The sequence below is a fragment of the Phyllostomus hastatus genome, unplaced genomic scaffold, assembly GCF_019186645.2.
Source record: "Phyllostomus hastatus isolate PE091 unplaced genomic scaffold, TTU_PhHast_1.1 phas_contig_90, whole genome shotgun sequence".
Taxonomy (NCBI): domain Eukaryota; kingdom Metazoa; phylum Chordata; class Mammalia; order Chiroptera; family Phyllostomidae; genus Phyllostomus; species Phyllostomus hastatus.
This window is the reverse complement of record NW_025333984.1, coordinates 5,093,294-5,119,924: the sequence shown is the minus strand read 5'-3', so window position 1 is coordinate 5,119,924 and position 26,631 is coordinate 5,093,294. Positions and strand designations below refer to the sequence as shown.

General features: G+C 36.9%; 1 protein-coding gene across 8 annotated transcripts in view; it reads right to left on the bottom strand.

Annotated features, from left to right (window-relative positions):
• SMARCA1 (SWI/SNF related, matrix associated, actin dependent regulator of chromatin, subfamily a, member 1) overlaps positions 1-25,959 on the bottom strand; it is a 78,331-nt gene extending 52,372 nt beyond the window's left edge. For 5 of the 8 annotated variants that reach the window (XM_045852283.1, XM_045852280.1, XM_045852285.1 and 2 more), the window contains exons 1-12: positions 25,240-25,573; positions 20,041-20,127; positions 18,027-18,193; positions 17,599-17,699; positions 17,388-17,488; positions 14,528-14,707; positions 12,646-12,801; positions 11,408-11,539; positions 10,193-10,261; positions 4,407-4,516; positions 2,869-3,095; positions 1,782-1,903 (exon numbers count right to left, since the gene is read on the bottom strand). In XM_045852283.1, coding sequence (XP_045708239.1) covers positions 1,782-1,903; positions 2,869-3,095; positions 4,407-4,516; positions 10,193-10,261; positions 11,408-11,539; positions 12,646-12,801; positions 14,528-14,707; positions 17,388-17,488; positions 17,599-17,699; positions 18,027-18,193; positions 20,041-20,127; positions 25,240-25,413 — 1,626 coding nt within the window. In that variant the 5' untranslated portion in view covers positions 25,414-25,573. Of the gene's footprint in view, positions 1-1,781; positions 1,904-2,868; positions 3,096-4,406; positions 4,517-10,192; positions 10,262-11,407; positions 11,540-12,645; positions 12,802-14,527; positions 14,708-17,387; positions 17,489-17,598; positions 17,700-18,026; positions 18,194-20,040; positions 20,128-25,239; positions 25,574-25,775 lie in introns of those variants that run through there. The other 3 variants (XM_045852281.1, XM_045852287.1, XM_045852286.1) reach the window with 3 other exon arrangements.
• Between the last annotated feature and the right edge of the window lie 672 nt (positions 25,960-26,631).

Genomic DNA, 26,631 nt, shown 5'->3' with positions numbered 1-26,631 from the left:
TTAAAGTAAGGAATCAAATATGGTCTTCCCCTTCTTATTTAGAAAATAATAAGAAATGATTGAAATGATTGAGGACAACACATAATGGGAAAGCAGGGACATTTCAAAAAAAAATACACAGCTCTGACTTTGCTGTATCTAAAGTCAATGCGTGCAATTTAAATTCCCTGAAGGGAGAACATTATCTCAAGTTTTAAGAAAACAAGAATTTGGGCATAATTAGGTAAAGTCCATGTTATTTATTTATGAGGAGAGAGATCAATCAGAAATACAAATTGGCTAGTTGAAGTCGGAAAGCACGCATCCTTCTGCCTTAGTATCATCTTCGTTCCAGGAAGAAGGGCCATCTCTAATGGTACTATATGGCCTATGCTTAAAGTGGATTTGGAGAAACCCTTTCTGAGGAATAAATCAGCAAAAGGCCAAATAACCATTTCAGAAAGAGTAAAATACTATAGAGCAGAGGACAGAGTAAGCTCTGTCCCACGTTTGTAAATGTTAATCCAAGTGTTTCTCCAGAGTGGGTAGCAGACAAACGCTTAAAATGAAAAGGGCCTATATGCTTGCTGTGGACACTATCCTATGCTCTAGTCTGGCTTCAGTGAGGCACACAAAGGACAGAGTGGCCAGTGCAGCTATGGAAGGAGAGTACTATGGGCTGAGTCTGTGTGGCCTGAGAAGGGATGCTAAAGCTGAGTGGAAAAAAGGCCTGTGTGTAATTCCACGACATGCGGTATATACTGCACTACACAATTTAAAAACTGTATTCCTACCTATTATATCCAATGGTCCCCACAACGTTGTCAGGAAAAAAAGCCTAGGAATTAATATTACCCTTATAATACAGTTAAAGATACTGAGGCTCAGAGAATTAAATGGCTTGCATACACTACAAAGTGGTGGAGTTGGTGCTAAAATTCAGGTCTTCTGAAACCAAGTTCAATGCATTTTCCACTATACCATGAAATCACGATCTTTGCCCAGAGCATGAGTACAGACTTAAAACAGAGGCCAAAGACAGAGTCCTGAAGGATCACAGAAAAGAGAAGAAAAATTAGCAAAGCCCTCCCCAAAAAGTGCTTTAAAGGACTTAAACTACATTAGACCCATGACATTCGTGAGGAAACATCTAAGATGTAGAATAATTTCCAAATTTGAAAAAGATACTGGGTGCTAGGTAGGCTTCCTTACTAGTGAAATGACTCTTTTCTGCACACGAAATTTTAGTATTTCAAGAACCAAATGCATATATTTATATGCAATATAAATATATAACACCTATACCTGTGTTATCCCATTTCAGTTTTAAAAAATCTCTATAAGGCTGAGATTATTACATTTACAAATTAATGTGTTTCTTAAGTCTTTAGGGTTGCTCATAAAGTGGAAAAATCTCAACAGTTAAACTCCACGAACAGTGAGGGTCTACTGTAGGAGGCAAATAGAAGAAAATGACATAAAATCAGAGGTCAAAGAGTTAACTGAGAAACAGTTAGTAATCAAAAGGTCAGAGATAGCAGTGGTTAGAGGAGGTAAGGATGTAATGATGTAGCATCCTTTAGATAAGTGAGAATGTCTTTAAAGACCTTGGAGAGAATGACTGGTAAAGAGTCAGTGTAACGGAAGCCAAATTGAAGATCTCAGAGAGAGAGAAGAGTGGCAGTGAGAAATTCAATGTACCTAGCTATAAGAAAAGGCCAAAGTTCAATAACTACATAATAGTGAAAACATGGCTTAATTAAACTCTAATTTTGAGTCTTATTTTATCTTCTCGTTCTCACCTCTCTTTCTTCATGTGGGGTCTGTCCATCCAGTCGACAATACTCATAACCACGCCACATACAATAATCCTCCAAAATGTCCAGCAAGCGAGTCATCTGGCTAAAAATGAGAACCCTTGAACCTAAAACATTTCACCCAAAAGAGCAAGTTATTCAACTTGTGTAAAAAATAACTGGAAAGTTACAAAAATCAAAGTAAACATCATATGCAACATAAATACATAGCATATGAACACTCCACTAAACACATACTTACACACACACCCTCAAGGAATGCTATACAGAATGATACATTTGTTGAGTTATGGATTTTGAACGGCTTCAAAATCCTCCACACATACTGAGATGATTTAAAGCCTACCTTTACTCTGTCCTGAGGATGAGCAATGGGTCCACATAATCTTTCACTGGACTACTCCAGTCTCCCAACTAGTCTCCTCTTTCTAGCCTCTAGAAAGGGGCATCCTTAGTAGATGCCCCCATACTGCTTCCAATGTTCTCTTCCGAAAATGCAAGTCTAACTGTGTCACTATCCACAGCCAAGCCTTCTATGAACTTCCTTGCACCCCACTCTGCCTTCAAAATAGCCCAAATTCCTTAAAGCATGATTTAAATGGCCTTTTGTAATATGGCCCCATCCATCTTCCCAGATTCATTAGTGCCACTCTACCCAAAATACCGTAAGCTCCACATTCCCTTCTTTCACACCTGCTCCATTGCTCTGGAAGACCCTTCCCCTACTTTTTCCCAAGAATTACTCCTATAAATTCTCCAAGGGTCACCTCAAATGTCATCTCTGTAACCACTTCCCCAACTCCCAGTTTCTCAATAAATCATAGCACTTAACACAATGCACTGCAACTATTCCTTCTCACTACACTGTGAGCTTCTCCAAGGCAAAGACTGCTGTGTGTGTCTTATGCACCTTTGTATGCCCAGTCTGTAGGACAATTCCTGACAAATAGTAAGTACTCAACAATGTTTGCTGAACAAACAAGTGAACAAATGATGACCGATTATGCAAAATTTTATTCATATAGAAGTCATTAATACAGTTTTCATGTTAATAGAAAGATTTGTAACTCACCCTGTTCCTTGAGTTTGGCCAACAGTTTATCAAGAACTACCATTTTACCACTATTGCTGACAATGTGCTCATCAGTAGTATAAGGTGGACCAGGTTCAGCACCATCAAACAGGTAAGGATGATTACAACACTTTCGTAGCTGCATCAAAATGTTTAAGAGTCGCATCTTGTCCATCTTGCCAGCAGAGTTTAAAACATCAATATCTTTCATCAGGATTTTTGTATACCTAAAATTTTAAACTTTAATTAATCACTGATTATTAGAAAGGTTTAATACCATCAAGAAATGTCCCTTTGGAGCTCTGTTTCGATTTCCATTTAAAGATGAACAAGATTCAAGAGTAAATCTAGTCAGCAAAAGCAAGAAAACAGTAAAGATTGAAACATTTTAACTTGTCTGTTACCTATAAACCTGTTTCCTCCTGCTTTTTCCAGTACTAGAAATTACAATCAGCTGATAACTATTCAGATGATAATATCTGATAATTGTTCAATAACTACAGTGGTTACGAAAAATTACCATGCAACCTTTACTTGTTTGAACTAAAAACAATCACAATTTCTTATACTTGTCTTTATAGGTCATTTTTTTTCTGATCCTATAAACACTTTTCATTATCTTTTCTAGACCTATAGCCAGATGAAAATAGACCAATGTATCCACTTGAACAGTAAGAATATTTCATTACAATAAGAGCCAACCTGTACAGAGTGCAACTGCCAGGTATCGTGTCAAGAGCTTTATATGAATCATCTTGTTAAAGTTTCACAAAACGCTGAGATATGTACTAGATATCACCCCCATTTTACAGATAAGAAATTCAGACAGCTAACAGAAATGAAACAACCTACTCAAGGCCACAGAAAAGGACAAAGCCAGGGTTCACTCTTATGTCTGAGTCCAGAAAAATACACATTTCACCACTACCATATATTGGTTTCAATAGTAGAGAAGTAATTGCATATTATAAGTGATCTAGTTTTTTATATAAGCTATATTTTGCCTCTCAGCAGCATTATTACACTATTAACATGCCTAATTTGTGATTTCTTGTGCCTCCTCTTATCAATTTCCTGTTTTACATGTATTTATTAAACCATTCCATCTTCTATTTTTGAAATATGCACTATCACTGATATTTCACTCATCTTATTATTACTGGTTATTATCATAGTTATTACTGTTTTCATTGATGGGAAAAACTAACAAATGTGTCAGTGATATTATCCCCTTTAACCTTGAGATCATCTTGATAAACTAAGTAATATTATCCTCATTTTACAGAAGGGAAACTGAGGTCATATAACTTGCCTAAGCTGAAAAGCTATTAAGAGGAAAAGCACAGGATTCAAATACAGGCCAATTTCCCAAAGGTTAAATAAAATATCGATTTTCTGTTGAAATAATTGAACTATTTAACTTGCCATTTAAACACAAAATATAATTTCTTAATAAAAGGCAGAACTGAACCACTACAAATCTAATTTTAATAACTCCTTACACATAAGTAAATTCCAATAAAAATAAAATAGCTCACCATTCTCGCTGCATTTTACTCAGTCCCAAGTAAATCTTTATTTCCTTTTTTGGAGGCAGGCTCTTCTCTACATCAGTTTTTATACGACGTAACAAAAATGGTTTTAAAACCTAAAAAGTTACAGGTTTTATAAAAGTTTATCAGACATTTAAAACATAAACCTAAATTAAACATGCATAATATGACAGCACAAAACACATTAAAATTTAAGACAAGATTACTGACTACTGAATTAAGTACAAAAGAGCCATTATAATCTCTGCTGTCATAAAAGATTGTTTAACCTTAGAGGAAATCTGAATTCAGAGTATGGATCAAAGAGTCTCTAGAAGTGAAATAAAAATTCAGGCAATTTCAAAATGGTTAAATATATGAATGAGGAGAAAAAATTCAATGTTAAGGAAGATATGAATGAACAGAGAAAAAATATGAAATATTAGTACATACCTGCAAGGCAAATTCTATCACAAGAAAGTAATAGCACTACCATCTACAGAGTACCTGCAATGTACCAGACACTGCACCATGAACTTCTCATAACAAGTATTGAATCCTTACAATAAACCTTTTAGGGAAATGTGATTAGTTTAATTTTAAAAACATCAACAAAGTTACTTGGCTAGTAAGGGACAGAAGCAGAATTCAAACCCAGATCAAGCTGATTGCACAATCAGCTCAGTCCCTGATTAGCTGTCTTGAACTGGTCAAGTCCTTAACTTTTCCAAGCCTGTTTCCTCATCCATTCATCCAAACATATATATTTATAGTATTTATATGCCAAGCATTTAAATGGGGATATTGATACCTATTTCTAAGGCTGCTGTGACAACTTATGGTTAGTACATGTGTAGAATTCAACCACAGTAGACATAAGTAAACTGTAGCTGTTATTATTAGAGATCTATGGGAGACAAGGAAAAGGAAGAAGTAAAAGCAGACTTCTGGTTTCTGGTTTTAAGAATTTGTCTAAAGATTTTTAAGAGTTTCAAGTGCTTGTGGGGTATTTAGCCAGAAGACTTAGGAGGCAGTGAGATATATAAGTCTAGAGCTTAGGATAGAGATATGGAGAGAGAAATTTGGGAGTTATAAGCATATAAGTGGTAGCCGAAATAGAAATGGATCCCCAGAAAGAGCATGTATGAAAAAGAAAGTCAAAGACAAAACTCTACAAAACACTAAATTTTTAGGGACAGAGAAATAAAAGCCAATAAAGAGGACAGAGAGGAACCAACAAAGAGTTAAGAGAAGAGAAAACCCATTCTGTATCCCAGAAATCAAGCAAGAAAAAGTTTCAAACAAGAACAGTGGTTAGTTATGGTAAATTTTACAGGAAGCCAGGATACTGACCAAATAGTGTACCCTGAATACAGCAAAGTGAAAATCATTGAAGACTTGTGAGGTAAGTTTCAGTTGTATGGAATGGATACAAGCCAGTGGTCAATGGATCCAGGATTGAGTAAGATCCACTAGAGACAGAACAACCAGTCCCCAGAGCTAACCAGGTTTGGTATCTGAGGCCCAAATGTACTACAGCTTGTATGACAAGATTCTTTGAAGACTGGTCTTCTACTCCTCTTCTGCATTCTTACAATAAATGCCCTCATTACTTAAGGTCATTTGTTTTCTGACTTGCTCTGTTTAACTCTGAACAAATATTTACAGCATGATGACTGTTAGGGATTTAGGTCAATGACTGTTTAATGAGCAGTTACTCTAGACCAGGTACACAGGACATAATGTGGCGGGAAAACAGATAGGGTTTCTGCCACATGAAGCTTACATTTTGCCAGGGTAGGGGGAGAGAGGGAGAGGTGGACAATACATTTGTATTTGTATTCTTTAATTTGTAAACAAGGCTTGAGATTCTCATTAAAAACAGCAAACAAAACAACAGCATCCATTCACCTGTATCCATTTTCTTATAAAACTCCACTAAGACTTTTTTAAAAAAAAATTTAGAAGTGTACATAAAAAAACAGTGAATAGGAAATTTAGGTAGTATGGATGGAGAGGATAAATTCCTCTTTTAAGAAGTGAGTTATCAAAGGGAAAATGCATAATCACAGATAGAAACATAGTGTTGACAGGGTACTTACTGTGTGTACATGTGTGAGGGTGGTTGGGTATGGGTGTGGGTTTGGACTTAATAAGGGAGCTACAAGGACAGACCCAAAAAACTGGAATTATCTTCTGGAGGGCAGGTCCCTTCTAGTATAGGCTTCCCCCATCAGGTGAGTGTTCGAGGACCCCATCTGCATCAGTTTACCAGTTGGCATTGTGTGAGAGGCTGCGTTCAACTTCGGTGAATTTTTTTGAAGACTCTTTCAATGTGCTTGCCCATTTCATGATGGGTGATTTATGAGTCCATCTACCCACACTACACTGAGTGTTCTGCAGTTTATGACCGAAAAGAGGATGTCCACCATGCCCCATCCTCCCTACACACCCCATCTTGACCTGAATGACTTTTTTTTGTTTCTCCAGATGAAAAATCTCCTCAAAGGGAAATGTTTTGCTGCTGTGGAAGACATGAAACAAAAAATGGCAGAAGAACTAAAAGGCGTTAAAATTGATGAGTTCAGAAACTGAGCAGTGGGAAAAAAGTCTCAATTGGTGTATTGCATCAAACACAGAGTACTTTGAAGGTGACTGAAGTTTAAACACGTAAGAATAAATACACGATATTTTACAAACAAATTTCTAGGGATTTTTTGGATCCCCCTCATACTCAAGAATGTTTACACGTTAAGGGAAGTGAACCAATATGAAGGAAAAGGTAGAAAATTGAGTCAGTAAAAAAAATAAATTATGGGGAAAAGTCCATAAGAAAATGGGAAGAGATGAGATCCATGGTTCAATTTATAAGAATTAGCCATTGCCCACAGAAAGAACACCTATTCCATTTAGAGAGAAGGTAACACACAGGTAGATATCCTTGGGAAAGGATATCCTTGAAGGAGTTCCTACCCTAATCACGCAATTACTTGCTGAGAAAGGAGGAGGGTACAGAATACCTGGGACAAAAGTCTTGGGGAAATTGTGGAAGGTGTGAAATAGCTGTACTTATGCTAGGGAACATTAAATCGTAGTGGCTCCTGTTGAGCAGCCCCAGCACAGAGCAGGTCACTCTGCTAGTAAATAGTAGAAGCAGACTTCCAGCCAAGATGGAGGCTTAGGTAGATACACGTTACCTCCTTGCACAACCAAAAGGAGGACAACAACAAATTTAAAAACAAAAGCAACCAGAACTACCTAAAAATCGAACTGTATGGAAGTCCAACAACCAAGGAGTTCAAGAAGAAATACTCATCCAGACTGATAGGAAGGGTGGAGATGGGCAGCTGAGGTGGAGAGGGCATGTGGCAAGGCAGCAACTGGAGGAGGCAGTTGGTGGGCCAGGATATCCTACGTTTGCATGTGGATAAACTGGGAAAAACAACTGGAGAACAAGACAAACCACACAACCCATTGTTCCAGTGCAAGAAAAGAAATCTTCAAAACCCCTGGCTGTAAAAACCTGTGGGGGTTGCAACAACGGGAGAAACTCCCAGCCTCACAGGAGAGTTTGTTGGAGAAACCCATGGGGTCCTGGAATGTACACAAGTCCACCCACCTGGGAACCAGCACCGGAAGGGCCCAATTTGCTTATGGGTAGTGGGGGAAGTGACTGAAAGTGGAGAAAGAGCTGAGCAAGCACCATTGTTCCCTCTGATCAGTGCCCTACATATATCGCTACAACACAGCAAAGTGGGACGCTCTACACCCTGGTGAATTCAACCTCTGGTGAATACCTAGGCTCCACTCCTTACAAAGTAACAGGTGTGCCAAGACAAAGAAATAGGGCCTCAACAAAAGAACAGATCAAACCTCCAGAAAAAGAACTAAGTGATGAAGAGATAGACAACCTATCAGATGCAGAGTTTAAAACACTGGTAATCAGGATGCTCAGAGAAATGGTTGAGTATGGATGGTCGCAAAATACAGGAAGAAGTAAAGGCTATACAAAGTGAAATAAAGAAAAATATACAGGGAAACAATAGTGAAGGGAAGGAAATGGGGATTCAAATCAGATTTGGAACAGAGGGAAGAAATAAACATTAAATGAGAACAGAATGAAGAAACAAGAATTCAAAAAAATGAGGAGAGGCTTAGGAATCTCTGGGACAACTTTAAATGTTCCAACATCTGAATCATAGGGGTGCCAGAAGGAAAAGAGGAAGAGCAAGAAATGGAAAACTTATTCAAAAACATAATGAAGGACAACTTCCCCAATCTGGCAAAGGAAATAGACTTCCAGGAAGTCCAGGAGGCTCAGAGTCCCAAACAAGTTGGACCCAAGGATACACACCAAAGCACAACATAATAACATTACCCAAGATGAAAGATAAGGAGAGAATCTTAAAAGCAGCAAGAGAAAAGGAGACAGTTACCTACAAAGGAGTTCCCATTAGACTGTCAGCTGATTTCTCAAAAGAAACCTTACAGGCAAGAAGAGGCTGGAAAAAAGTATTCGAAGTTATGAAAGGCAAGGACTTACATCCATGATGACTCTATCCAGCAAAGCTATCATTTAGAATGGAAGGGCAGGTGAAATGCTTCCCAGATAATGTCAAGCTAAAGGAATTCATCATCACCAAGGCTTTATTGTAAGAAATGTTAAAGGGACTTATCTAAGAAAAAGATCATAACTATGAACAGAAAAATGACAACAAACTCACAACTATCAACAACTGAACCTAAAACAAAAACAAACTAAGGAAATAACTAGAACAGGAAAAGAATCACAGAAATGGAGACCACATGGAGGGTTATCAGTGGGGAAGGGGAGGGGGGAGGATGGGGGAAAAGGCACAAGGAATAAGAAGCATAAATGGTAGGTACAAAATAGAGGAAAGTTAAGAATAGTATAGGAAATGGAGAAGCCAAAGAACTTATATGTACAACCCATGGACATAAGGGAGGGAATGCTGGTGGGAGGGTTGGTGCAGGGTGGGAGGGGATAGAAGGGAGAAGAAAAATGGGACAACTGTAACAGCATATCAATAAAAATATACTTTAAAAATAAATAATTTAAACATGGTGTAGGGCTTTCATGGCAGAAATTGCAGATCAAGAGAGCAAGGAAGTTTGGGAGTACTGGCAAAAATATTGGTTCAAATGATAGGAAACGGACTCATCACTGGGTACAGAAAAAAGTAACGATAGAAATAGGCTGATGGATGGGGAGAAAAAGGAGGAGTCCAGGAACTAGTGTGCTCTGTAAGGTAACAGAATAAGTACAAAAGGAGTTACATGAGTGAAAGTGTTAGAAGGATATGAAAAGTTAGCAAAGAACGTAAAACCGATGTTCAGTAAATGTGAGGAAGTCAGCTGGTGATAAGCAGATGACAGAGAAGAGAATGGGTGGAGGGTGGATCTGCAAGATAACTTGAGCCTCATAGGAAGAGTTCTATACATGATGGTGGAGAAGCAGTGGCTCAGAAGTGGCACTGGAGAACTAGAATACTGATGTGCTCTTGAAGACCTGAGGGGTGTGTAGAGTGAATAACCTCTACTGTAGAGGATCACATTATCCACTAGGAAAAGCAGAAGCAAAAGAGCTATTCCACAGACAGGCTGAGGAAATAGTGGTTTGTTTCCCAAAGAAGTTGTCAGAAAGTTTGAGATGAAGTGGTGAGACTGAGCCAAGAGGCAAAACCACAGTTCAAACAGATTCTATAGTAGTTTTTTTCTTGGCTTGCTAATACATACAGAATTACCAACTTTTCTTGTCTGCTATTACTTACTGTGTGCAGTCTTTCCACAAGTTTTTGATCACCAAGACAATTTTTAGTGTCAAACCAAGAATCAAAATCCTGTGTAGGGGTGAAAATTCTGCAGTAAGTACACAGTTTTGTTTTTTAAACAAACTCAATATTCTATAAATTTGTATACAATCGACATAACAATATTCATTTTAAAGGCACTTTCAAAATATGTTAACTGTGATGACCAATATTATTTACTTTTGAAAACAGCTAAAATACTGGAGTAGTTAACAAAAATGTGAAGCCCATTATACAGGAACTCAGTCAGCAATTTTTTTTTAAAACACTTTTATTACGCTTCCCATACCTTAGTAACATTAATCCAGTAGGACTATGAATATACACTTGAAAACAATGGTAATGAAAATCTTAATAAAAAAACAAACAAAAACAAGATAAGGTATACAAACCAATCAATAGCTGAACTTGGTACTTTTATGATCAGTTAATATTAGTAATGAGGAAAATCAAGCTCCAAAGTCCTTCAATCATTCAATTCATAATCTTGTGTTAATGATAAAAATATAAATCATATATTTACAAAATTTAGTGTTTTCAAATCACATACTGAGCTCTTCAGCACTCACCAAATGTTAATCCTGCAGTAACCAAAGATCATTTTAAAGACTCCATCTGTCAAACTAGTCCGCATAAACCCTTCCAAATGAATTAAAAGAAAATTGTGTATGCACTGCTCTGAAGTTAGTCTATGTCGTAAGTTATGGTAGCAATGTGATACAACCAAAGTTTAACAGGCAGGATAATCTCAAAGAAAAAACACATTATTTCTCTAAATATTCCCACTTGAAAAAATTTGTACTTAAAGAGCTCTTTTCTGAGAAAAGGAAAACACAGAGATAAATAATCACAAATGAAAAAGAATTATACATTTATTTTAAAAAAGATTTTATTTATTTCTAGAGAGAGAGAAAGGAAGGGATAGAAATAGAGAGAAAGAGAAACATCAACTGGCTACCTCTCGTACACCCCCAACTGGGGACCTGGCCTGCAACCCAGGCACACACCCTGACCGGAAATCAAACTGGCAACCTTTCAGTTCGCAGGCTGGCACTCAACCCACTGAGCCACACTGGCCAGGTCAGAATTATAAATTTCCATCTACATTCTATGCTTTGAAAACATATACCTGTGACCATAAGAAAATTATACTTAAAACATATGACTTAAACTTACATCTGCAGAATTAAAGACATCAGGCAATAAAAAGTTGAGTAATGCCCAGAGTTCATGCAGGTTATTCTGCAAAGGTGTTCCAGTTAGGAGCAAGCGGTTAGTCGACTTGAATTCACGAACAATCTCTGAAAGCTAGAAAAAGAGTAGTTATGTTAACATTGCTCTATTTATTAGAATACTCAACATTCAGGGTTTCATCCAACCAATACATTTTTTAATAAAAAAAACTTAAACATTTTTCTATGGAAAAATATCCTAATTTAGGTGACATTGCCGCAGTAAAGCAAAACTGAACAAAATATTCTAGGCATTTCTACACTTTCAAGAATGTAGATCATAATCATACCTGAGACCCTTCCCCCACTTTAAAAAATTTATTTTCTTCATTTTGGATGCACAGAAACAGTGGAATTCAGGCTAGTCACTTTACACATTAATATCTTCACCGCACCAATCATGTCATGCCTAGCCAAGTTCTAACTTGACAGTCACAAATTTTAAGCACCAGAGTTGAACCGGATTTCCCTGCTATCTTGGATTACCTTTCAAAATATATGACCACAAAAATGAAAGCACAAAAAGTATAAAAGAGCAGTAATCTTATGAATAAAAATACACATTTTTATAATGCTCTCAAATAGACAATTATTCTGTAACATGTATTCTTTTATTGGTCATTAGTTCTAATTTGAAATTACTATGAGCCATCTGATGGTTTAGTTCCAGTTCTGTCCCTGTTTCCCCCAAAGTAGCCCAGTAATCCAAAGAGAGGTTCATCACAATAATTGATGCTTTTCCAAATGTCAATGGAGTTGGATGGCAAGAAATATATTATTCAATGTTAACACCATACTCTAATTCACACAAGTCAGGTAATTCCAAGAATTTTTTTTCTTCTAATCCATATGAATATACGAGTACTCCTCAATAAAAATAATCAATGCAAGTGACATTTGCACATCTACTATTACCAAAATATCAAAATATTGTTGCAAAACAGAGTTCAGCTGCAACAGACATAACAAACTCCCAATTCTCATTATATTAAAAACTGTGCTATTTGCATTTATGTTGTAGTCAATAATTTAAACTTTAAAACCATTTTCAAAACTGATTTTCATTCATATTCCATTAATAAAATCACAATCTTCCATCAGTTTTTTATTTTGAATACAGAGAAGCAAACAAACATAATAGTTGAAAGAAAATTTTAATAAATATATTGAGAACTGGCTTACCTTAGATTTTTCATTCTTTATTCTGTGAGCCTCATCGATGACTAGGTAACGCCAATGAAACTTTTTAAACACAGATTTTTCTTTAATTACCACCTCATAAGAAGTAACACAAACATCCCACTCTCCTGGCATCATTTCATCACGAATAAAAGCAGCCTAATGCAAAATAACATTCCTTATATTAGAGTATGCTGACAAGATTATCACAGATTTAATGCATGAAGATTAAGAATTCTATGAAACCCTGGTAATCATCTGAACTTACACATTTTAGATAGGAAAACTGAGGCACCAAGTGTCAATTATTGGGATGACACGCTAATATATTCATCAACAAAAGAGAAGCAAAGGTTTCCCTTAAACAGTTACAGCATATTCAGTGAACTAGGGAATTTCATATCACCAAAAGATGACTAAATTATTAAGCTCTCTTTTCATGTCACAAGAGGTCCAAAAGGACATGGGCAAAGTAACTGCTTTCTGAATCCCATATTCTTAAGCAAGATCTAGGTATTACCAACATGATATAGTTTCAACAAACAGAAAGAACTCAATATACATGAGTGATTTCAACCTTTTGAGATCTCTCGTATGTTACTTTGTTTCTAGCAGGGACAAGGCATATACTTTGTTAAGGGCTCATAAAAGCCTATTCATTTTTTGTGAACTTCCTGACGTTGTTATGAGACTATGAATTTGATTTTTATAAAAGGAACTTGTTCTATCTAGTAACAAGAATATTTAAAACTGTGAGACTATTTAAAACTATTTTTAAATCTTCACAGACAGTGGCCGACATGGTAGCCAAATGGACTGATAGTGTTTTTAGCTTGTATAAACTGAATTCCAGATGTTATGGATCAAAATAAAACCACAGAAGTTAACAGAGAGCAGCAATATCTTTTTGAGGAGGGGCTGATTAGTGTTATAAATCTCAAAGTGTAGTACATAAACAAAATTAACTGTTCACTGCAAAGTCTTTACTTCATAAATTCAGTTATGTACCAACACCATGTTGAACTCATTCAACAAATATTCACTAAGTGCCCGCTATGTATAAAAGGACTGCCTGGACTGAAGTAGAGGAAAAGAAAAATAAAAGCTTTTGTAGAGATCTCAGTTGCACCCTGCAAACTGGTATTAAATAATTAAGACATTAGGGAATTAGAGACCAAAAACAAAGGAAACCAGGGTGCCAGATCCCATTCAGTCCTGCAAACATCTAATCATTGTTTGATTTTGTGAAACATTCAGTTTAATGGTTCTTTCTATAACCTACTAGATTGTCAAATGGCTAATTTAAACAAGAGCCCAGAGTTTCTTGTATTATCTAAGAATGCATGCATACACATGTTTGTCTACTCAAAGACCAAAGCTGAAAGCTTTGTCTATGCATAAACACAAAACACAAGGTTCTCTTTACAAACAGAAAAGGTTCTATTCATGTGTGTGTGCATGTATACAAGTCAAAGTCAAAAGTCAAAAAGTTTAACATAAAACCTTAAGTCATGCAAATTTATAAATTTCTGGTGTCAAAATAGCACAAATTATAGTTATTGATAAGATACACTATCAATAAAATAACTTTTTAAATAAAAAGTCACCTAAAAGTGCAACTCAAACATGCTACTTAAAAGTAAATGCAGATAAGCATAATAATGGATTATCTGTTATTAACACATAACACATCCACAATATAGGAGTATTGTGAAAATGAAATTAATATATAAAAAGCACTAAAACAAAGCCTAACTTACAGTAAGCACAAATTAAGTGTTGTTTAGTAGTAGAAGTCAATTTAAATGGCTTGTGGCAAAAGCATGTAACTTAACCTCAGAAATAGTTATTCTTGATTGTCTTTTTAAACCTGTTTCTCACTTACTCTCGCATCCTTGTCTCCAATGAAACAAATAACACGGAGAGATGGGACCCATCGCTTAAATTCATTCATCCAGTTGTGTAAAGTAGACTTTGGAACTAAAACCATGTGAGGTCCAGGAATGTTTCGGTAATGTTTCAGGTAACCAAGCAGAGCAATCGTTTGTAAAGTCTTACCAAGACCCTACATTATCATCACAATGAAAAAATCCATAAACATTTTTATTTAATGAAACATTTTGTTATTAACAACATTACAAAAGATATTTGTCAACTATCTCACATAGGGAAAACTTAAAAGACTATTTTTCTAAAGTGAATAATCATCCCAATTCAATAGTTACTGTGAGCACAAAAAAAAAAAAAACACAAGAACTTACAATTAGAAAGTCGTTCAACAAAGCAACTCTCTATTTAGGAGACTTTTACTCCGAAAAAAGCAAGCAATCTATTGTACTATGTAATTTTTTCCACTAGTTGCAAAATTAAGAATTTTAAGTATGTTTTTCACACATACACATTTCTTTTACCAGCCTTAGATACTAGTCTTCCTTTTCTATTGTCCCAACACTAAGCACAGGCATGAAATATTCAGACTATGCATTTCAAGGGGCATGTGGCTCTGTATGAGTATCTCACTCCTGGAAGAACTAAAGAACAATAAAAGAACAGAATGTAACAGAACTCTTAAGTCATAAAGGACGTTAGAGATTATCCAGTCCAGTGGACTTTTAAAAACAATATATTTACCACCTATGAACCCACCACCTAACCCATGGGAAAGGGAACAAAGTCTTATGCTGCATGGCCTTTGAAAACAATTTCTAGCTTTATCTCCATGCAAAGTATATTAGTTTCTTTTATAAACCTAAACTTAAAGCCATTTTATAGGGTTTATCCTAATATTTGGGTTTTATGTATATTACACATCAAAAGCTTAAAATATTTATGCTCCTTAACCAAGTAACTCCACTTCTAGGAATCCTATGAAAACAATTTGAGAAGTAGAGAATAACTAAATTACAGTGGTTCTCATAATAGTATTATTATATGCCACACATACACATACACACAATTTTTCAACTGATCCACATGACTAGCAATAAGGGAGGAAGTGAATAAAACGATGGTACCTCCCTAGGATTAATTATTATGCAGTAACTGACAATTCTTTCTTTAAAATGTTTCAAGTATGTGGAAAATATGTATGAAAGTAAAAAAAGCAAAATACCCAATTATATATACAGTATGATCTTAATGATGCAAAATAAATATATCTGAAGGGAAAAGACTGAAAAGAAATATACCCAAGTGTTAAATGATGTTAATTTTAGATAGCAGACTTACAACTTCCTTTTAAGATTTTTCGTTTGTTTCCCAATTTTTCTATACTCTTTCAAATATCTTTCCCTTTTTAGTAATTAAGTCATATCTTGTGTCAGCATAAATTCAATATGGAGACTCTTTAGAGTCCTCATGTTTAGACAGGCTGTAGCCAAGAGTAGCAACATAAATGATCCTCACTGGGTCATATAGATCTGGAACTCCCCCTTGTTTTCTCTCAAACCCCATCTTATTTATTTGGTCATAAAATACCAATCAAAGCCTTCAGATACTCCCCTGATAGGCTGAAATAGCATCTTAAATAACCTTCTTTTTTCTCTTTGATAATTTTACTTACGTAATTTCTTGGCTTACTTCCTGACCCCCACCTGGCACTCAACTGTCAGGACTCAACAGTGCTCTGTACTATTTTTTCTTTTATCTGTTCACTTTCTGGTTGATCACACATGGAGGCATTCACATTCATTCCTGCATGCATTCATTTGTTTACTGTTTGTTTTATTCATTCATTTAGTGTTTGGTTTATACATACTGCCTCATTCCCAAAAGGATTTCAGGTAGCCTACAATGAAAACCCATTTCAGGTGGCCTGTGATGAAAACATGGGTCAAAAATTAATAGTAAAACAGAAATAAAATGGGATCAAGGAAATTAACACTAATAGGATAAGGCACAAAGGACTCAGTAATCAGGTCCTTAAAAGTTAACACAGCCCTGGCTGGTGTGGTTCAGTGGATTGAGCACCAGGCTGTGAACCAAAGAGTCACCAGCTCGATTCCCAGTCAGGGCATATGCCTGGGATTCAGTCCAGGTCCCCAGTAGGGGGCGCGTGAGGCAACCACACTTTGATGTTTCTCTTCCCCTTTCTCCCTCCCTTCCCCTTTGTCTAAAAATAAATAAGTAAACTAACAAAGTTAACACAAATGCTCCATTTTGGCATTCATTTTGGCTCTGAGTTTCCTCCAAGCCAAAGTGCAAATAAAAACAAAACTACAAGGTTTTTAAAAATATACCATTTGAAGAAATTCCAATAAGAATTTTGTGGCTCGCCCTGGCCAGTGTGGCTCAGCTGGTTGGAACATTGTCCTATAGAAAGGTAATTGGTTCGATTCCTGGTCAGGACACATGCCCAGGTTGCAGGTTTGATCCCCAATCAGGGTACATCTGAGAAGACAACTAATCGATATTTCTCTCTCACATCAATGTGTTCTCTCTCTCTCTCCCTCTCTCTTTCTCTCTCTCCCCTCTGCCCCCTCTCCCTCCCTCCCTTCTTCTCTCTATAAAACCAATGAAAAAATGTCCTTGAGTGAGAATAAAAAAGGAATTTTGTGGCTACTGAAAGTATATGTTCTAGAGATTACTTCAAGAAATAATTCTAGATTTTACAAATGCCTTTTATGTTACAATAACTAAGTAAAATTAGCCAAGAGGCCTCAGAGAGGCAGTTCGGCTCAGTTATTTCAAATTTACAAAAAATTTATTGATAACTGAGAATATGTTTTGGGCTACCAAGTCCTTACCATTTCATCAGCCAGAATACCATTGACTCCATTTTCATACAAAGAAATCAACCAGTTCAGTCCTCGAATCTGATAATCTCTCAGTGGTCCTCCTTTCACATCTGAAAAAAAAAAATCAATGTCAATGATGTCTCATACTTCCATTAATACAATCAAGTAAACTTTTTCTAAAACCAAACTGAAAAAAACACCAACGTGGTAAAGTACTCACATGAAGGTGACACCTCAAATCTCACACACACATTAGACGTCTTCCGAATCTCTGAGAGTAGCTCTTCATCCTCCTCTTGTTCTGTGCGCCTGTGGCGGTAGCTGAGATGAAAAAAGAAACACCACCATATTCAACCCAAATGCTAAAGTGCCAATTAAGTCACTATACATTGCCAATATCTTTTATGTAAAAAAAAAAAATGAATTATCCAGGGTCTTGCTCAGAAGTCTGTAGAATCAGCCTACATTTTTACTGATTAACTGCTAGTAAGAAAATACATTATTGCCTACAAGACGTATTTGCACTAATGACCTTATTTTTTTAACATAAAATTATACTTAATATATGACAAGAGAAAGAATGTACAAGGAGAGGGAGAAGAAGAAACAGGAGGAAGAGACAGGGAAGAAAGGGAGGTGTCAACATACTCTCCAGCAGAAATTAAGCTCTGCTTGTCATCTTTCTTTATTCGAGGACGTCCCAATTTCATATTTAGAGGAGATGTTGGAGATTTCTGTGTTGAAGGTTGAACGAAATGTGCAAAAAGTTCTGTCTGCTTCAGTAAAAATTCAAATCTCTTCGCTCGATCTGCTTTCTAGATCACAAAACAAAATAAAAAGTAATGATTTTCTTTTTCATCCCTTTCAAGTTATTTAACAAACTTATATTGTGCTTAATTTGTACTATGTTCTAAGCTTTAAACATACTAACCCATTTAATTTTCTTAATAAACCTGTAAGATAGGTGCTAGCATTGTCCCCATTTTACAGAAGAAAAAACTGAGGCACAGAGAGAGTAAATAACTTTGCTCAAGCTCCCACAGTTAGTAGGCAGCCAAATCAGATAGTTTGAATAAAACCAAAATGATCTGCCAGACTCAATAAATATCCCAATAAGTAGTACCCTGCTTAGAGTTGGGGTTAAAAAGTAAATCCCTCTTACCAAACCACAACAATTTTCTTTTCCTAAACAGTTAACAAAATTAAGTATTATAATATATAATGTACCACAGATATAGAAATATAAACTAACTACGATATATATACACACATCATAAACCGAACTCTCAAGAATTTTCAAGCTGCATTTAGAAACAACTGAAATCTTAGAATACAGTGTCATCTTGTCTCAAAATATTTTCAATGTTATGGTGCAACAATGTAATACACACATATCTCTTCGATTATAGTGATGTAGAAAATTACATTTTATGCTAACAGTATACAAAGATTTTCTGCAAAGCAAGCAGGATTTTGGAGGAAAGCACACACACATGAAATAGTATGTTAACTACTGAAAATTGGTATGTATTATAATCCCTCAATAAATTATAAAAGGTCATATAATTTGTACCACATAAATGTAATAAAATGTTTTTACTAAAAAAATCTTAAAAGACCAAAAGATTTATTTACTCCATTCTAGATAAAGAAATGAATTTTTTTATTCATAGAGTAGAGGATATGTGATTGCTAATGAAGGATGCATAATTAATGACACCAGAAACTTACAAGATTTATCAACATAAATTCAAGAATTAGACTAATATATTCAGACCAGCAGCTGGAAGGAGGCCAAAACCTTTTCATTTTATGTTATCCTCACTGGAATGCTGTTTTTAGAGTTGTTAAAACATTAACTATCTATGTTAGATGTGGCCTTAAACATTCAGGCATGAAGTTTTGTGAAATCACTACAAACAACCACAAAATATACTGTATCTCTACTTATTTTTATAGTATCACCACAAAAAAACCCTCCACAAAAAACTATATTCCCACTACTTGTTAATTTTTCTTTGGAACTGACCAAATTCACTGGTCTTTAAAAAATCCCAAGCATAAAAATCTATAGTGAAATTAAATCTAAAATATGAATTTGTGGACCAAAAATTAAATAATTAAATGTATAGCAAAGCAGTAGGTGGGCATAACTAGGATTATACTGCTTAAACATGTAGTATTTGCATGCACTGGGCACATATCCTTCCCTCCAGAAAACACATTACCATATTACGTTTCACAATGTGTAGCATTCATATATCCAAAGTAAGGAAAGAAGGAGAAAAACATGTCAGTTTAGCTTCATGACTTGCTTTCTTTCAGCCATAGTGATATTGTCACAGGTATTTCACTTAGTGGATAAGGTACTTCTAGCACAAAACATCTTATTATGGAGTAAAGAGCACTGAACAAAAATGAAGAGATGTGGCTTCTAGTCCCAACTATTCCATATAGCTTCTCTTGTCTTTTATTTCCTCATCTGAAAATGAGGAGATTCATTTATTCAACCAAAAAACCTATTACAATATTAAATTACTTTCTAATTCTAAAATTTATAATTCTGTATTCATTATCCATACACATGTATTTTTTAGTCTTTTACATCTCCTCTATAAAAATCAACTATGATATTCGCTATCCTACCCAATAATATATTTACCATTTTCTCTTCATATTCTGGGTCCATTTCCTTTTCAGATTTAGAAGCTTTAGCAGCAAGTTTGAGTTGAAATGGAGAAACGCTTTTCTAGAATTTCAAAGAAAACCAATCATCAAATTGCAAAGCAAGGTCTTAAAAGTGGTCAACATTCTCATGTAAAGAAAGTAAAAAGTAATTAAATATTAAATAAATAAATCAACATGAGCCATGCATGGATCAATGATGAGAGCATGTCATGAAGCAGGGCTTATGATTAATCCAGTTCTGTGCACCTGAGGTCAAATGAAAAAAAAAAATCCAAAGAACTGTGAAAGCCAGAGAAATAACATTAATTGAAACAAAACCCAAAAGGAGAAATACTAAGCCTTTTTGCCTATTTTTAAATTTAAAGTGTAAGAAAATGTGTATCCATTCATAGGAGATTATAAATCTAAAATATAATATAATAAAATTTTAAAATCTAGAATATACTAATATTATCAACCACAAGCCAAAGAATTCAAGGAAGATACATACTAATAATAACACTTTATGTAATTGAAACAAGCCAGAGTTTCAGAAGAATGTGGTTTCTGTTCCTGAAAAGACACTATATTTTATTGTTTCCATATTCTAATTAGAACATTTAAACTTTTTATGTAGTTAAGTGTGATCATTTATATTTAAAATAATGAAATAGTACAGCTTCAAACTTTTGGCTTATGTTATTTTCTCCAACCTGGAAGAAAACTATTTTAACTATTTGTATTACATAAATATTTGGTAGAAGCAGTTTCTCAGGGCTAGTAACTATCAATCTTTGGTATTAAAAAAGTTGTTAATTTAGTTAACACTTTAAAAATCACCTACTTAGAAAACTGAAATTATCTGGGGGTTTATCTCATGCATTTTATCCTCTATAAATACAAACTTGTACTTGTAAATATAAATAGGTATATAGAATACAAGTCCTTCCCTGTAAGAAACCAAGAAAGAACAGAGTAAAAACAAATGCACCCATTAGTACCAAAGCTGAGAGAGTATTTCAATTTTAATGAAGACTGTACAAGTCAAAATACAAATCTGTTTGTGAAAACTGAAGAAATTATGTTCATTTTTGTCATAGGTTTTGTTAACCTTCTCCTGAAAACTTAAATCATAAATCACAAACAGAATGTGATCTTAAACGTAAGAAAAACATGGCTCCAATAGTAAATGTGTCTATTTCCAAGACTTACTAAAATTTCTATTCTCAGGAAATCCAAACTAAGATCAGGAAATTTGACTCTGGTCATAGCTGTACTTTGGAGCACTGATCTGATACTGTTCAGTTATTCTTAACCCAAATAACAGTCATCTTGATTTGTGGAATCTCTTATTATGTATCATCTATGTAAGATGTTTTGAACGTAATGCTTGGTAGAGAATAGAAAACTGCTGAAATCCCCTCAATCCCACACTTTTTTAAATCCTCACCCAAGGGTATGTTTATTGATTTTAGAGAAGAAGGGAGAGAAGTGGGGAGGGGGAGGGGAGGAGAAACAGACAGACAGACATCAATTGGCTGCCTCAGGCACATACCTGGACTGGGAACAAACTGAAACCTACATATGTACCCTGACTGGGATGGAACCCATGACCTTTTGGTTTGCTGGACTGGACAATACTCCAACCAACTGAGCCACCCCAGCCAGGGCTCAACCTCACACTCTTAAAATGTCACATATACTATAAATCCTATTTTATTTTCAAAGCAACAATTGAAAGGAAATTTGAGTAACAAACCCCACATCTTTACTATTCCTTGAAATACTATGTGAAGTCTAATTTTCAAATTTCAAAACAATGAAAATTACTTTACCCCATATACACAAATATATATCTAAGAATGTGGGACTTGGAGAAAACTAAGGCTTTAATATTAGAAAAACATTTTACTCATTACTTTTTTAGCTTACCTTGCAGTAAAAACCATAAAATTTTAATTATATGCTAATTAAAATTCCTAATCTTGAACACTATTAAAAGCTGTAGGCAATTAACATAATTGGTGCTATCTTCCACAAGAAATTTTAAATCTACCCTCATAACTTCTTGCTTGCATGTGTATATGTTTTCAAAAATATACTTCTCATACAACAAAAGATAAAAGGTGACTATGCTATTCCAATAAATTTCTTGTGTGTTTTATCATCTGGAAATCTAGATACCATGAGAATGCAGTCATCAAGATGCTGTCTTAAAAGACCATGACCTTTCCCTTGATGTTTTTAACTCCCAAAAATACCAACTCCAGTTTATAGATAACCTAACACTGAAGTTACACAACTATCCCTTAAACCAAATAAGTTTAAGAACCAAAAGGTAAGCAAAAATACTTTTCTTTAGCTAAATATCATGTTAATTCACCAAATCTCATCTACTTTACACATCATGAAAATACTCACTCAGAGCCTATTGTCTTTTATGATATACAATTGTTTGCAAATTTAATAATCTGGCTTTCCGTGCTACAGAGGATAAAAACAGCAGCAAATGACATGAGAAAGACCACTAGAAAAAGGCAGAGTGTCAACAGCAAGAAGAGATAGCACAAACCCAGGACTGAAATGTGCAAGTTCCACCACAGCAAGTCCCTTTTCCCCGGTGTTCTGGTATAACTATTTCCTTCTCCCTGCTGCATCATTTGTGTTTTTGTATTTTATAGTTTTTATAATGACATGATGGTTTTGTTTCATCTATGTCCATTATCATAAACAAATTTTTCTAATGAAAGTAGATGAAATATTTTAAAAGTGATAGCAAACAGCCTGACAATTGAGGGAGGAGACTGAGAAGTTATTTAAACACAACACTGGCCCTAGCTGATGTGGCTGAGTGAATTGAGCACCAGCCTTCGAACCAAGCAGTTGCCAGTTTGACTCCCAGTCAGGGCACATGCCTGGGTTGTGGGCCAGGTTGACAGTAGGGGGTGCATGAGAGGCAACTGAACACTGATGTTTCTCTCCCTCTTTCTCCCTTCCTTCCCCTCTCTCTAAAAAGAAATAAATAAATAAAATCTTTTTTAAAAAAGCACAACAGGACACTTCCACAACACTGGAAGTATCTGAGGTGGTTACTTAATTGAGGGTAAACAACATCCTAGATCTCAAATGCCTTTGTATCACTGTCAGAGTACAATAATCAATACAATAATTGATGGTATTATTTCCTTAATAATTGATATTAAGGAAAGGTTACTCTGCACTTTCATTTCAGTACACCATTTAAGGAGTCAAGCTAGTGTACAATGTATTTAGTAGGTTTTCTTTTTTGCGGGGGTGGGGACCAAATTAGTCTATTTGAAGGAATGGTACAAATGAAAAAAACTTAAGCAGATGTTGTGGTGCTCTTTAGATTTTAAAAGAAAAAAATAAAGATTAAAAAAATGTAGTGAGTAAAGTGTAAGCTTCAGATACCCACAAAGTTCCTGCCACACAGCACCTCATTTCCCTATGCTGAGCAGACAAATGAGATACTATTATTAAGGCACTTTCTGATGAGGCTACAGAGTTCATGAACATATATGTATCGACTCTGCTTATTATGTAGGGATTTTTTATTGATTCCCAGTCTTTCCACAATTCAAAAAACTTATACAACCTGGAAATTCAACAACTTTTATTGTCATACAAAAGACAGGTTAGCAGTTACATTTCCCCAGTCCAGGAAATAAAAGGCACCTAGATGCATTTCTGAATATCCCAACATTTGACTTATATTGACACTAGGTATCAGGCCTAGCTTTAACCATCAATATTGTCTTACTGATACAAGTATCACGTGGATCTTAAAATGTGTATGTTTTATACGGTTTCCATTTAACACTACAACTGTCTTTTTGTTTAGTCAATCTTGTAACAGTAAAATATGTCACTTAAGCAACTGCGGAATTTAAAATTACTCTAATTCACAGCAAAAGATGTTCCTTCAAAAGCTTTTCATTTGGTCGTATAGTCTCATATAATGATTCCCACAAAGCCACTTGAGATCTCTTAAGTATAATTTTAATTACCTACCGTTTTTTAAAGTGTAATGTGTCTATTCATAAATGGGAAAAATCCATCCGTGCATAAATTATCCATTCTACAATTTTATTATACATCAAAAATCCGTATGCGCCATCCTACTTTTATCTCTATTTTCAATGTTTCATAATTTTATTAGCATGTTTTGATCCACAGGAAATATGCCCTATAGATCATACATATTGTCTGGATTTGGCTTTAATAAGTGTCTAAGCGGTCCCCTTATGTACGTTAGCAGCAGGTCCTCCTGGTGAAGCAGGGTAAAAAAAAAAAAAAAATTAAACCTGCCTGTTTCCAGGAGGCAGCAGCGCCTACTAGGAGAGGAAGGAAGAAGCCTGAAAGGCTTGGGGCCGGATTGGGGGACCATCTGGGTGGCCCTGGAGTGAAACACTATACCGTCGGGGGCGGGGCAGAGGGTAAGGGTGCACACGTTGGAAATTTTCCTAAGCCAGCGTCTACTGTTCCTCAGTTTGGGGTTTGAACTGGGGGGAGGGGAGAGAGTACGACGCGGAGAGTTCATTTTCTCGGGGTGACACCCCCACCTCAGCAGGCGGGGACCCAACGAACAAGGGATTTCTTTTCCCTGCCACCCAAAAGGCCACATTGCCAGTCAAAGCTGTAAAAGTCTCTCTCATCGTCCTCCGCCTTCCCACCACCCGCACCTTGAAATTCAATTTTAAAAAATAAGCCCCAGTAAAGCCCTTTTTGCTCGAGTGTGGGATTGAAGGGCCCAGATTTCCCAGGCAGAGGCCGACGGGAAGAGGGGAAGAGGGAGTGAGAGGAGAGGGAGAGGCGGAGGCTGATTCCTGCACGGCCCCATCCCCCATCCCCCATCCCGCGCGTTACCCCAGTTCCGGGAATGTGAAGGGGGCTGGGGGCTGCCGAGAGACTCTCAAGCCCCTGGATAACGGCGCCCAGCACCCCGCGCCGCGCCCGCGCTCCAGCCCCGCCCCCGCCCTCCAGGCGGCGAGAAGGAAAGGGGGAGGGGAGTGAATGTTAGACTGCTCCACCGCCCCCCAACTCCACGCGCCCACAGCCCCCATCCCCGCCAAGCTCGCGGGTACCTGTCGGCGCAAAAAGGTCACGGCTTGGGTCCCTCTAAAGCACCCAGCACAAGATTTGTCCACCCCACACACACCCCCTTCCAATTTACCTCCTTCTCGCCCTTCTCTGTGGCCACAGTGGCTTCGGTGGCCGCGGCCGCCGATCCCTCCTCCTTAGAGGTGGACGGCCCTGGCCCCGGCTGCTCGTTCTCTGTGACCACGATTGTGGCGGTCGCATCAGCGCCTGCCACGGTGGCTACCACTGCAGCGGTGTCCTGCTCCATGGCGTTGGAGCGGGAAAAGGAGAGGGGTAAGGGAGCGGACGAGAGCTCCTGGGCGGCGGCAGCGGCTGCGCTGGAAAGAGCGAGATGGGGCTGGGTGGGGAATCACTCCGCTTCCAAACCCTTCGCTCGCCCCCCCTTCTTTAAATAACCCTCACCCTGCCCCACTTCCGTCCACCCACCCTACGTCATGGCCTCTCCCGTCACGCTCCCCCCTTCCTCCACCCCCCCAACGATCGCGAGACTCCCCCTCCCCACTCAGAGCCCGAGCTGGCCCCGCACGACCAACTGTTGCCTGAGCGTTGGGCGCGGACTGGAGTGGAGGCGGGAAGCCTGAGCCCCCAGCCCCCTGCTAATCTGCTTACCCACAGGCCCCCAACAGTCAGCCTGAGCTCCCCTCGCAGATGTATGCACAAGGAATCTTCTTTCCCTTAAATCTGCTCTTTGTACATCGGTGCTTTCCTCTTCTTGCACAAAGAACTTTTCCTCTGCTTTAAACTGTACTGTAGAAGGTCTTTCTCACCATTTGCAAAATCCAGACACACACACCACCACCACCAATCCCCACTCCCTGCCAGGGACTGCCCTTCCCCAGGTCCGGGGAGGGGGGGGGGATTGGTGGTGCTATTCCCACCTTCATAAATTCTTTGGAACGAAAAGCATTCCTTGAATCTTGATTGCAGCTGCAAACATTCTTTCACAAGGCAAAGCAAGACTGTTGGGTTTTACGTATGTTCTATTTTCAACTCATACCTCTCAGATAGCCAAGGGGCAAGGAGCCTTTCTTTTGCTACAAAGACTGAATTGTAAAAATCCTTGGGGGCAAGGGCAAGGTCCCCACAAAAGCTGGGGTAACTCATGGTAAGTACCTAATATTGGTAATTGGATTGAATTACTGTGATTTTTTTGGTGTGTGTTCTATTTGTATCATCCTTATTATTTAGTAACAATTCAATAGCAACAATATGCATGATCATGAATGTAAAAAGCATGTGGTAAAGGGTGCAACAGTGTGTAAATGTCTATTATCAAATATTGTATATTTCTCCTCACCCTTTATTTTGATCAATAACAGGAAGATTTACCTCCTACTTTTTAAATTTCAGGGGCAAAAGATGGCAAAACGTATAGCAAACAGCAATCACAAAACCTACAATTTCTTAAATGAAGCCAGTACTTTCCAAAGTGTAAAGAAATCATGATTAATTTCCCTCAACACAT